General features: G+C 43.1%; 1 protein-coding gene across 2 annotated transcripts in view; it reads right to left on the bottom strand.

The window, feature by feature from the left end:
* CHMP7 (charged multivesicular body protein 7) overlaps positions 1–12749 on the bottom strand; it is a 421425-nt gene that overhangs the window by 269638 nt on the left and 139038 nt on the right. For both annotated transcript variants that reach the window (XM_044083012.1, XM_044083013.1), the window contains exon 8: positions 9002–9062. In XM_044083012.1, the coding sequence (XP_043938947.1) occupies positions 9002–9062 (61 nt within the window). The remainder of the gene's footprint in view (positions 1–9001; positions 9063–12749) is intronic.

Genomic DNA, 12749 nt, shown 5'->3' with positions numbered 1-12749 from the left:
TTGTCCTTGGTTAAAATGTGCCAGTTCTTTGAGAATAAGGATAATTTTCCGCCTACAGGAGCTTCTCTTTGAGCCTTGGTAGGCTGATTGATAGTCAAGTCATTGTGATTGTCCCTGTGGTGCAGGCGAACTCCCTGTGCCACTTCTTTGATTTGGTGGTTGCCATTGGCGGCCCCTGTAGGAGCCTCGGTATTGCCCTCTACCTCGAGCACGCCTGTTCTTTCCCCTTTGAAACTTGTCCGAGTCTGGAAAGGACCAATTCTTAGAAGGCCAATTCCTACTGAATCTGGGAGGTTGAACCTGGAGGAAATCCTTGACGGTCTGTACTGATTTTGCCTTTTCCTCAATAGACTTCAGCACATCCTGTGCATTAGCACCAAAAAGCTTCTGTTTTTCCAGAGGTGCATCCAGGAGCTTAACTTTAACATGGTCTGGCAGTGGCTGTTCTTTCAACCAAACATGTCTACGTATAACGGCCCCTGTCATGGCTGCCCTACATGAAGCTTCCAATGCATCATAACCACACTGTAGAAAATGATTGCTAACCTGCTGAGTGTTATGAACCAAATCCTGCAATGCCTTTCTATCTATAGGCTCAGGAGAGGCTAACTTTTTCTGCAAATCATCCATTAAGAAATCCTGGTACTGAAACATATGAAAAAGGCAGTTAAGTGACCTCATGGCAAGGGTGGAAGAGGTATAAACTTTTTTGCCCCATCTCTCCAGGGACCTAGCTTCCCTGTCAGCGGGCAGAGGGTTTTTGGCCAAGGAAGAAGCCACTGCCTTGGGGCCCTGTGAAATAGTCTCTAAATCCACAGAGTGGGCCTTAAAGAGATGCTTATGGGTTTCAGGGACCCTGTAATATCTGTCAGGTTTGACAGGAGCAGGAGGGAGAGAATCAGGCGAAGCACTGGAGTCTGAGTATACATCAAGAACATCCAACACTGGAGGGATAGTTAAAGGTCTGTGTTGGGGCAGCTTAAGGAAGGTACGTAGCCTTTTCCTGGAGTCAGAGAATTCCTGACCCTGCCACTGAAAATGTTCTCTCATGGAGTGGAGAACTTCACCAAAAGAAATATCCTCTGGAGGGGAGGCAGAGGGAATAGAATCCTCAGCATCCGAATCCTCATAGGCCTGGAAGGATACTTCCTGGGTATCTGAGTGCTCTGAATCCCCAGAGGCTTCATCAGAGGAGAGGGTGTCTGTCTGCTCAGTTCTAGGCCTTTTATCTGCAGGCGGCTGAGAACCTCTGTCCGGGTGTGGCTGAGACCATCTGATAAGAGAGATTAAATCTGCAGCAAGAGTCATGATCTGTCTATCAGAAGAGGGACCCTGAGCAGTAGGCTTAGGGTGGGCCTTGGCCTGGCTGGCAGGCTTAGCACGTGCAAAGGCCTTGATGGACATGGATACTGGAGGCCTAGCTGCTCCACGTGCAGGGGAAACCTTGTCCACCGGAATGGTGTCGGGTAAATCCAGAGCTTCAGTTTCTGGAGGAAAATCAACCACCTGCACTGGTGAAATCTCGGGGACTGAAGAACGCGTTAAAGCGGTGTTGTCGGCCTGGGGCGGTAGAATTACCGCTTCCGAAGGGACCGAAACACTCACGGAGGGCTTAGGTGTGGTATCGGTGGGAGACGCGGGCCAAGGATGTTGGTCCCGGTCCTTACGTTTTTTGGTAGATTGTGTTGTCGGTTGTTCCGACGGCATGATATAAGCAAAGGATTCGCCAAAAAAGTCCTCGGCAAATTCTGCCCGGCGCCTGAGTGTGCGCTTATTAAAGCAAGCACAGGCAGCACAGGCCGAGACGTCGTGGTCTGGGCCCAGGCAAGGGAGGCAGTAAGAATGGAAGTTCTTATGAGGTATTTGTTTACCACAAGACAAACAATTATTAACTTTTTCAATTTTTTCTGACATCGGCTGAGGCAAGAAAAAATGTTCCCCAATGGGGTACTTAGCTTTTAGATGACTTCAGTAACTGAAACACAGGAGCTGACCGACCGGCACTTGCGAACTGCTTCTGCTTCGGGCACCGCGCGGCAAGAAAGACTGAAGAAGATGGCGTCGGCGGATGCCTTTATACCCCAGCCGCTCTGACGTCGGGGAGGAGGCGACATCAGCCGACGCCGGACCCAGACTTTGGAATCTGGCCGACCGAAGGGCTGCCTGAGGCAGGACAACCCATATGTCAGGACTGCAGTTGCATTCTTGAAGGACATCTTCAAGACTGGCTTTCTTTGGAGGAAAAAAAAACTCTCTTTCCGAAGCTACCTAAACCTATTTTGAAGCTGAAACTAAAAACAAACACCAGATCATGCTGCAAAAGTGTGATGGACTTCCTAACCAGCTTCCCACTGAAATCCATTATAGCTAAATATATACTGTCCACTGTAATGTTACTAACATTCAGCATGCCACTTTTTGTGTTATGTTGACAAGTTTGCAGTTGGATTATGTTGACATACTTGCAGCTGGAACTGAAGTTTTAATTCAGGTTTTGCTGAGAATGACCGGTACATGTTTTTAATTCTGACTGCCACAAAGGTAGAGGTGTCCAGCCTCATAATGGTGGATTTGTACTTGGTGGCTAAGTCTGCTGTTAGGGTCATCTGTTTGAATGTATCAGGGCACTTTATTTAATATCTGTGATTTGGTAATGTCAGGGGGAATAGTATATATGTTATGGGACAGAGCAAGCTACCTCTGTGCAAATTTGTCTTTGTATTTGAATTTTCATTCTTATATGTTTGCATTAATTCTGAATGGTTCCAGTGAATTACATGAGAAGTAGTTCTGTGAATGCAAGTGACCCTCAGATAATACTGTCTTATTGTTATCCAATCCATTCTTCCATACACACACTCACCAATCAGCATTCATTTCTTTTTACCAATCCATGCACATGTACAAGTAACTCACCAGCCAACCCTAATCCTATACTGTTGGTCCTTCTCCTCCAATATAGGTCGCACCCACTAGCGACCCATACAGTATATATGTTAGTTACACTTTAACCCTGGGCCAACCCCCTAGTCTCTTTAGCCATTTTCCCCTCCCACAGCATTCAGGATTGATCCACTGGTATTCTGAAATGATTATCTATATAAAGAGCCCCTTACATGTACAAAATAGATTTGATAAAACCCCACATTTAGCGTGAAAACGCTTATCATTTAGGAATAAATCTACCTTTTTCTATGGGATAAACCATTTCCATGTGTGGTCTTTTGGATTTACTGAACAGAGATTTGGTACTAGTACACCTCAATTAGTAAGCTTTTTATTTAAAAGTTAAGAAATACTTTGGACTACCAAAATCATACCATTAAGATTTTCTCACAGGAATTACTAAAGTTGATATATATATATACGTATCTTTATATATGTGGAAGCTGCAGAAGTCCCCCCCCCCCTTATATGTTCATAGGTGTGTACCAGGCTAATGGCCCTGGAGCCTTTACAAGCTTAACCCAAAAAAATGTTCCAGGCACCGTGCCACCTGATGTTAGTTCACAGAGCCCCTATCCAGTAGGGCAACTAGAGTGATTCCTGGGGTGAACTTTGTTACCCATCCACTCGTCAAGATTTCTCTTGAAGAGGGCCAGCGAGGTGCTGTGCTTAACATGAATGGGAAGTTTATTCCAGAGGGTGGGCACTATTTGGGAGGTGAACCTGTCCCTCCAGCATGTTCTGTTAATTGTGGTAATGAGGTTGTGTGGTGTGGAGGGATTGGGATTTCTTTAGGTGTAGCATTTCAAGTAGGGCTGGGTCAGACATGGCTTTGCAAGTCAAGCAGAGATCACATCTAAGTAGACAATAAGAGACTGAGAACAGCTGAAGTTTCTTGAGTCTGTCCATGTAGGACATGTGTTTAAGGCCTAGGATCCTTTTTGTGAGGCATTTTTGTGGCCTCTCCAGCTGCTGCAGGTGTCTGGTCAGGTACATGCCAAACAGGGAGTTACATTCGATGATTGGTCTAATGAGGGACGATGACCTCTTTTTTCCTGGATGTGAAACCTTTGGTTATAAGAAATGCCACTTAGAAGGACTTTCTGACCACAGTGGCAATGTGGTGGTCAAAGGTGAGGTAGCAGTCGACCTGGGTGCCCAGATGTCTTATGGCCCCTTCAGTGTTCAGTCGGCTCCCATCAACATGGTAATTCGTGGGAACTGATTTTTTTCCAAAGGGTATGATCACGTATTTTTTGGCGTTAAGCTTCAGGCCATGGTTACAACACCAGTCATTGGTCTCAGAGAGGCCCTTTTGTAAGATGTCTGCATCACTTGGGGACTTGATAATGACTCCTAGCTTGCAGTCATCACCGAATTTGGTCAGCCAGAGTCCTTCTGTGTTGGCCTGGATTTCTGAGAAGTAGAGGCCAAAAAGGAGAGGACCAAGAAGCGAGCCCTATGGGGTTCCACTCATGACTGGTCGACAGCCTGACTTGGAATCCACAGCTTCCACTCTGTGGGTCCTGTCTGTGAGCCAATTTGCAACCCACCTGCTGATGTAAGGATCGATGCCGAATTTGGTGAGTTTATCAATGATACCCGAGAGGGGAATGGTATCGAAGGCCATGGCCAGGTCGAGGTAGGCTGTATGGACTGCCTTACCCTCATCCACAGCCTTGGTGACTGCCTCAAAGAAGTCAACCAGGTTTAGCAGGCAGGATCTCCCATTTGCAAAGCCAAACTGTGTGGGGTCAAGAGCTTGGAGATTGCCTATATCTTTGTTAAGCAGGTCCATGATAATGTGCTCCATAGCTTTGCATACCAGACTCGTCAGACTAATGGGGCGATAATTCCCAGGGTCTGTAGTTGCTCTCCCTTATGTAGTGGGATGACTGTAGCAGTGCACCATTTGTTAGGGACATAGCTTCGTTAGGGACATAGCCTGAGGTAAGGCTATGATGGAACAGGAAACACAGATGTGGTGCCAGTTCATTTTGTAACTCATGTAGGACGCAACTAGGAATATTCTCAGGTCCCATGGATACTGTATTCATGGCTTTGGACAATGCAGCTTTTACCTGTGCCACAGAAATGGTGAATACCAGGCTTTCTTTTGGTATTGTGATAGGCCCCTTGGGGGGAAGAGGGGTAAAGTTGGCACTGAATCTGTCAGGAAAGTATGTTGGCTATACCTGTTGGCTCAGTACAGGAGGTGCCATTGTGCAACTGCTCACAGCAAATCTGGGTATTGCCTTGGAGGTTATTGATATATCTATAGAAGGCTTTGTGTTTGTTTTTGGTGTCTGCTGCACTTCTGCCTTCATAGCTGGCTTTAGAGGATTTGACAAGAGATCTCAGCTTTTTGTTGAGACTGATAAAGGAGGTTTTCCAGTCTTGTGACTTCATTTGTTTCTGCATCAGTTTCTTCCTTCTGTTGTAGAGTTTATTGATGGCTGGGGACCACCAGACTGGCTTCCTTTTTTGGAGGAGAGCCTTCTTAGTTCTATTTGGTATGGCAAGGTCCATGCATTTGTGTACGTGCTTGTACAGTGCATGGGTGTATGGTTTGGCAGTCATGCAGCTATTTTCCATTGGCATGGGTGCCGAGATGTTAGCCACCTCTGTTTTTAGGAGCCCAAAGTCAGCTTTAGAGAAGTTTTTCAGGGCTGTCACCTTAGCAGGGGTTGTAGTTGAGATAGAGATTTCCACGGTGATCAGTTTGTAGTCGGATGTAACCAGGGAGGAATTGACTATAAGTGTGGAGCAAAGGTCTCCCATGTTGGTGATAATCAGGTCAAGGATGTTGCTTCCTCTAGTGAGGGGTCAGAATGAGCTGGTCCAGGGCATTGGAAATGATAAATTCCAAAAAGCATTGGGCCTGTACATTGGTACCTGAATAGTTTTCCCAGTTTATGGAAGGGTAGTTGAAGTCACCCAGTATGACAGCACTGGGTTGGACCTTGACAGATTCCAGGGTGCTTAGGAACTTGGAGTGAGAGTCTAAGGGCATGTTTTGGGTTCTGTAGCAGGCTAGGACTTGCATCACTGTCATACCCAGTGTTAGTTGTACCTGAAGTATCTCGGATGCATTATGCCAGGCTACCAGTTTAAAGGTGTGCATATCCTTTAAGAATATGAAGACACCACCACCTTTGGAGCTTCCGTCCGTATTCTGGAGCTGAAAGGTATGGAATGAGTTGTGGACTGGGAGTGCAGGGGCACTTTCTGACTCTAGGTCTCCATTACAGCACAGATGTCAACATTCTCCATTTTGAGGAGAGCTTCGAGTGAGTGCATCTTGAGATTTAGACTTCTAGCACTGAGCAGCATGACCCTCCTATTGTATTGGTTTGTAGCTGTTACGGTGGAATTTTGGTCATTGGAACACTACCTAAAAAAGGCACTATAGGGATGGCAAGAGCCTTAGCCATACCCGGAATCCGAGAAGTGACAGATGCAGGCCGCCTCTGGCAAAGCGTAGAGGTCTGTCAATCATGTCGTCCAGGCAGACAGATACTGGATCACCTTAGAATGACACCAGAAACTTAGCCAATTGCTGAAGTCAATCACTTTCTGCTTGTACTGTGGTATCATTCTGGGTGACGGTAGAATACCGCTCAGGGCTAGGGTCATACCTACCTGGGCCACATAATCACATCTCTTTTCATGTAGTCCAGGAAGTATGTCTCAGGTCATTCACACCCACATGGACAAGGACAGAGTCATATTTGTACTTGTGGAGTGACCTAAGTGCATGTGTTGTGGCAGATACTGGCACCTGATAGACAACTGACTGTCACCTTCTCCTTGTTCAACCTAGTGAGTGGGACATCACTGTGCTTCACAACTGAGTCTCCTATGATTAGTACTTTGGGCAAAGTGTTTTGCCTTAAGGGCTTATGTTGAGAGGCACACTGTGGTGGTGAGCTATTGCGGGGTTAGTGTTGTGCTGTGGTGGAGTGCGTTTCTGTCTCAGAGTCTCTGTTGTTTTGGTAAATTTTTACTGAAAGCCTCTGCGAAGGTGGGTGCATGGTTTGTGTTTCTATGTATGGGTTGTGATGGTTGGTGTTTTGGAGGGCTGTGTGTTCTATGTAGTGAGTTGCAGGCGTTGTCCTTCTCCTCTTGACCAGCTAGGTCTTAGTTGGAGTATGCACTGCTTCCAGTTTGGTGATATAAGTGCATCTCTCACAAGTATGAATGTTTGGAGGTCAAAGGAGAGGACTGTCTTTGTACATTAGACAGTTGCCACACTGTCTCAGAATGCCCAAGTGCACCAGGCTAACTGGAGAAAGCACAGGAAATTGCCCTACAATTATACCAGGAGGGGTGGTCATAACTAATAAGTACTCGTTCTGTTACTGCGTAGGAACAACTACTGCTGATGGCACCTAAGTGTGCTACAATAAATGCTACAAAAGCCTGTTAAAGTGCTAGCCGATTAAGCTAACTGAAGTGCAAGAAATAAAAGAACAAGCACGTTCTAAAGGAAAAATTGAAGAGCAGACTTTCTGGCACCGGTAATAGTTTACCTCAACTGAGCACCAATGCACAGTGTGCAAACACGGGCTTTTAAACCAGAAAATTGAAAGTTATGGAAACTGCCCAAACAGCAAACCAAAACAGTCCTGAATACAGCAAATCTGTATCTGGACTAGATTAGTTACAGGAAAAGCGGGAAACAAGCTTAGAACTTCTTTTTTTTTTTTTTTTTTTTTTTGTTTTGCAGAAAAGCAGTTAAAACAGTAGCAAAAACACTTTAAATGCAGTACAAGCTAACGCACTTGAGTGTGTAGCAATATTAAGGCAAATACAGTTTAAATAAATGCAGATAAATTAAAAACGACAAAAAAGTGCAGAGAGCAGTAAATTACGAAAAAAGCAAAATGGAGGCACTTAGAGCATCTTTTTCTCCTTCCTGTTGCTCTTGTAGTCTGCGGAATGCCAAAACTGGATCTCCGGAGCTTAAACAAGCGCAAACCCATGCAAACATGGGCTTTTAAACCAGAAAGTTGAGAGAGATGGAAAAACTGCCCAAACGGCCATTGAACTACAATTTCTGGGCCAGAAACCACTCCTCTTGTGGTAGAAGCTTACCACTCCCACTGATAAGCCAGAAGGCTTCCCTCCAACACAGAAAGGTCTGGGGGAGGCTCAGAAACTTACAAAACAGTCCTAGATACAGCAAATCTGTATCTGGACTATACTGGTTACAGTAAAGGAGGAAAACAAGCGTAGAACTTTTTTTTGCAAAAATATTTTTCTTATAATACTGTTAAAGTCAACATACACTTTTGATGATTTCCAGTGTGGAGGTCAACAATGGATTCAGAGTCCTCAGTGTCAGATGTACTAGTTTATAAATGTAGCAGGGAAAAAATCTTAGTCGGTAACTATTACGAATAATGGTGGGATGTGCAGCTCCACCCCAAAGAGAGGATACATAAAACCTTTGTGTATCACCATGGTAGTTTATGAAATTATTCACTTCTCATATCCGTGAGAAGTGTAATAATATGAAATACCCCAGAATTCACACTCATTTTAACGTGCAGAGTGAATGTGTTATCTATGGTATGCATCGCAGATGACAGACAAAAGACTAGTTACACTTTGACATATCCAGAAGTATGACTGGGAAGCCACCGTAGTTTACCATCCAGCTGTCATACAGCACACACCAAATGCAGGCTGCAAGATTTACATGCAGTAACACTCATGACATCGGAGAGGTGAACCCACGGCACAACAATGAACTAACAGCAGATACTATGGGTTTAGCTTTCACAAAGTCTTGCAAATCAAACCTTCAATTTTTAATCCATTTCTATAGATTCTTCTCGTGAAGACCGTTAATCTTCTCCACTTCACACAGGTAACACAACATAACATCCCAAAGCATCCTATCATTTTAACACAACAAACAATTGTGTTATGGAAAGTATGCTGCTCCTAATATGGTTTTTCAGGTACTTGGGGGGGGACTTCTCTGCAATGCACAATAATAACCAATATATTTACGCAAAGAAATATCAAACACAGGAAGCTGGCATACCTGACAGTTCAGTCCCCAGGCTGGCAAGTGTCCGGTTGATGTCTTCTTGAGTGTCACACATCTTAACATAATAAAAGAGAAAAAATGTCATTTCATGTGTAGGAACACTGTACAGCTCAGTGAAGAACAAAAGCACAACTACCTTGTCCTGTGGATACCCTCCTCAAGCCCAAACTAATGAACTGTGCCTTCTGACTCAGATTCCTAACATTACTTCTTGTAGCACAGTTCCTTACTCCATAGCTTTTAGCAGCATTACTTCTGATGCTGCTAATGTCCACCAGAAGGGTAAGTACCTAGATAGTATGCCATAAACAAAGGGGAATTCTGGTGCCATTCTATGTAACATGCCAAGCCCTCCACAATCTGCTGTGCTGGATCATAAGTAAGTACAAAGGGGATACTGTCCCTCATATGCAAAACACATCTTTGCATATTATAAGGAGCAATGCAACTAGAAGACGGGTTGCTTCCAGGCTTGCCCTGAGGGGCGGAAGATCAGTGCAGCCAGGCCAGTGCTAGTAGTACAATATATTATGCTACAGTGATAACCTGAGTTTGGATGAATTCTACACTAATTGATGTTAAGTCCTAGAAAAAAAAATCAAGACTTCACTTGTCCAAGCTTTTCTGTGAGACTGTATTCAGTTCCTGCTATCTGCCCTGCCTGAAGAAATGGTAAGATGGAAACAGATTGCTGAACAGATCAGACACAGACAGCTTCATCTCTCACCAATACGAAAAGCCTAAGGTAAGATATCTACAGCTTAGTCACTCTGACATTGCTGAGAAAATGCTGAGGAACTCTTTGGGAATACAGCTGACCAGAAATGAGGGAGAAAAAGAAAATGTGTGTTCTGCTCCCTGTCACTGCACAGAAAAGCGTCACAATTCATTACCCCTCAGTTAGCAATTAACCACACTTCCTCCTCAACAAGACAAATGAAAAATCACATCAAGAAGGCTACAGCAGCATCACTTACTTGCCAAAAAACAAACAAAAACTGTTACCTAGCATTTAAAGTGTACATACATTATACATATGCACGTGTGGGTATACAAACAATATAAAAAAGTTTTGTGTGTGTGTGTGCATGCGTTTGAAAAGAACGCTTAGCGTGCAACCATGCAGGTTGAAAAGACTGAGTTACACACCACTGGGATACTTAATGAACTTCTTCAAATTTTACATAATGCTTTTACAGGATAGTTTGCCACATGCAATCCAACAAATACTTTGCTGTGCCCCCCCCCCCCCCAATACCACCACAGCTTAATTTTGCACAAGTTACATGTTGTCAGAGACAAGGGCAATACCGTCATCATTTTCATCATAATATTGTAGGATCTATGAGGCTGTGTGAGCACTTAATAAGAATGATTAAGTAACAGGAGGGCAACAGAGCAGGTGCTCACACTGGGGGTACAAAGGGGCCTGCTGTCTCTGTAAAAATCACATCTCACTGTATTAGTTTTGTGCTTCAACAGACCTCATAGGGTGACCTCATATTCTTAGAGTCTCACAGTGAAGTACACTCAGGTGCGACTGAGCTTTCACATTGTACTGGCCACAGGGCTCTTATGGCAATCCATAAAATTTTACAGTTTTTATCTGGGGCAGCTTCACTCCTTAAGTAGAAAAATGGATCTTACCAATCACTACATGTGTTTCAAAGTGTAGCTGAATGAATTAGGGGTAATTAAGTTAACACATTAGGTCTTCTGCCTTGCTACTACGTACATCAGATCTTCTCTAGCAATGAGGTACACCACACCCATAACTGATGTCACTTACTACGCTATGAATCTTTTACTTGCAGCTCCACAGTGATCGGGTATGGTGTGTCACTTGTAATTTCATTACATTTCCCAAGTAAATACCCAGATTATTATGGATATTTTTGCAATTCTTTCTCAGGCATTGTGAATGCTACCCAATTAGAATGGGCACTTTTGAATAATAATTACTTTTTATTGTTTGACTTTGCTTAAAAGTACAATTTTTATTGTCTAAATACAGCATTTATGAATCTCTTCAACTCTTGCTTTCTGATAACATATACCCAATTTTCTTCAATGTTATAAAATCAAGTGTATCCTCAAGGGTATAACAATTTCTTCATCCCAGAACTTCTATGCATAGTACAGACATTTTGTTATCAGCGGCCACGGTGGTGCAGCAGTTAGCATTGTCACCTCACAGCAAGAGGTTCTCTGGTTCAATCGTCAGCTGGGGTGCCTTCTGTGCGGAGTCTGCATGTCCTACCTGTGGTCACGTGGGTTTCCTATGGGTGCTCCGGTTTCCTCCCTCATCCCAAAGACATGCTGTAGGTGGATTGGACACGCTAAATTGGCCCTAGGTGTGAGTGCGTGTGTGCCTTCTGTGGAAGGTTGGGCGCTGGGCTGGCAACTCAACACTGTAAAACTCCACTGCCAATCATGAGCGAACAGGTGATCTGCTGTGGCTACCCCTAACCGGGAAAAGCCGAAAGAAGAACACACTTGAAACAAAACAAAATAAAATGGCTAGAATACCAAGACCAAACAGTCACAACCAAAATTCTGCTGAAGACAAAAAACTTTAACTTGGCGCTTCTGCCTTCTCACAGCAAGGCTACATCAGAGTTGCATTAAAAAAAGTTTTTTAAACTTCTTTTAAATAATCCCCATACACACAATGTCACAACAGCAATCAATGGGAAATGGACCTTAATAAAAGTCAATGTTTAGTACTTTAAAACTGATAATCAAAAATGCATCTAAATACAACATGCATAAAAAAGGAAAAGAAAGGAAACATACATCACTATATAACTTCAAACTGTGAATTATGTAGCTCAGATTTAAAATTAAATACTGTTTAAATTACACTTGCACAAAGTTTTAAAACAGCACGAATCAATACTTTCTCATTTAACCCTGGTTTTGACGTGGCATTCAATGTTAGCTGCCACAAGTTTTCTTTGTATTCCAATAAACTCTCAGAATCACCCCCACCCATTATAAATAGTCCTGTCGATCACAAAAAATAAAAATTATTTAAATTTTAAACACACTTCTGAGTACCTGTAAAGTGCATTAGTTGACTTCTTGTTTTTAATATCCTTCACATGTTCACCAATCTGGTTTTTAAGAAGTCTAGTTGTTTTACCTATGTAGAATGCTTGACATGTCATGCTAAATATATAACCATTCTACTATTATAATTGATTGTGACCTGGACCTTCTCATAGTGACGAAGAAGTTTTATAGCGATGTAGGTTTCCTTATCTTTTCCTTTTTATGTATGTTGTATTTAAATGCATTTTTGATTAAAGTACTAAACATTGACTTTTATTAAGCTGATTTTCCCACTGGTTGCTGTCATGACATTGTGTGTATGAGGGTTACTTAAAGGAAGTTTAAACTCTTTAATATAACTCTGACGATCCCTTGCCCAGACAAGACAAAATTGTTAAGCTTATTAAAGTTTTTTTTTTCTTCAACAGAATTTTGATTGCAGCTGTTTGATCTTGGTATTCTACCCATTTTATTTTAATTACATTTTGTTATCAGTTCTTCTGTACCTGGACGTTTTGCTTCTTGTCTAATCTGTGGTCACTCTTGTACAGACCCTACCTACAAACATGCGCAAGCACATACATAGACACACACACACACGCACGCACGCATAAATAACCTTCCTTCAACTAATTTTAAATGACGCAATGCAAATTGCAGTTTTACATTTGTTGCTATTTAAACAGCA

Source organism: Protopterus annectens, chromosome 9.part0 (assembly GCF_019279795.1).
Source record: "Protopterus annectens isolate FY-2018-M chromosome 9.part0, PAN1.0, whole genome shotgun sequence".
Taxonomy (NCBI): Eukaryota; Metazoa; Chordata; order Ceratodontiformes; family Protopteridae; genus Protopterus; species Protopterus annectens.
The sequence above is the reverse complement of the archived record's forward strand: the minus strand, read 5'-3'. Positions and strand labels throughout refer to the sequence as shown.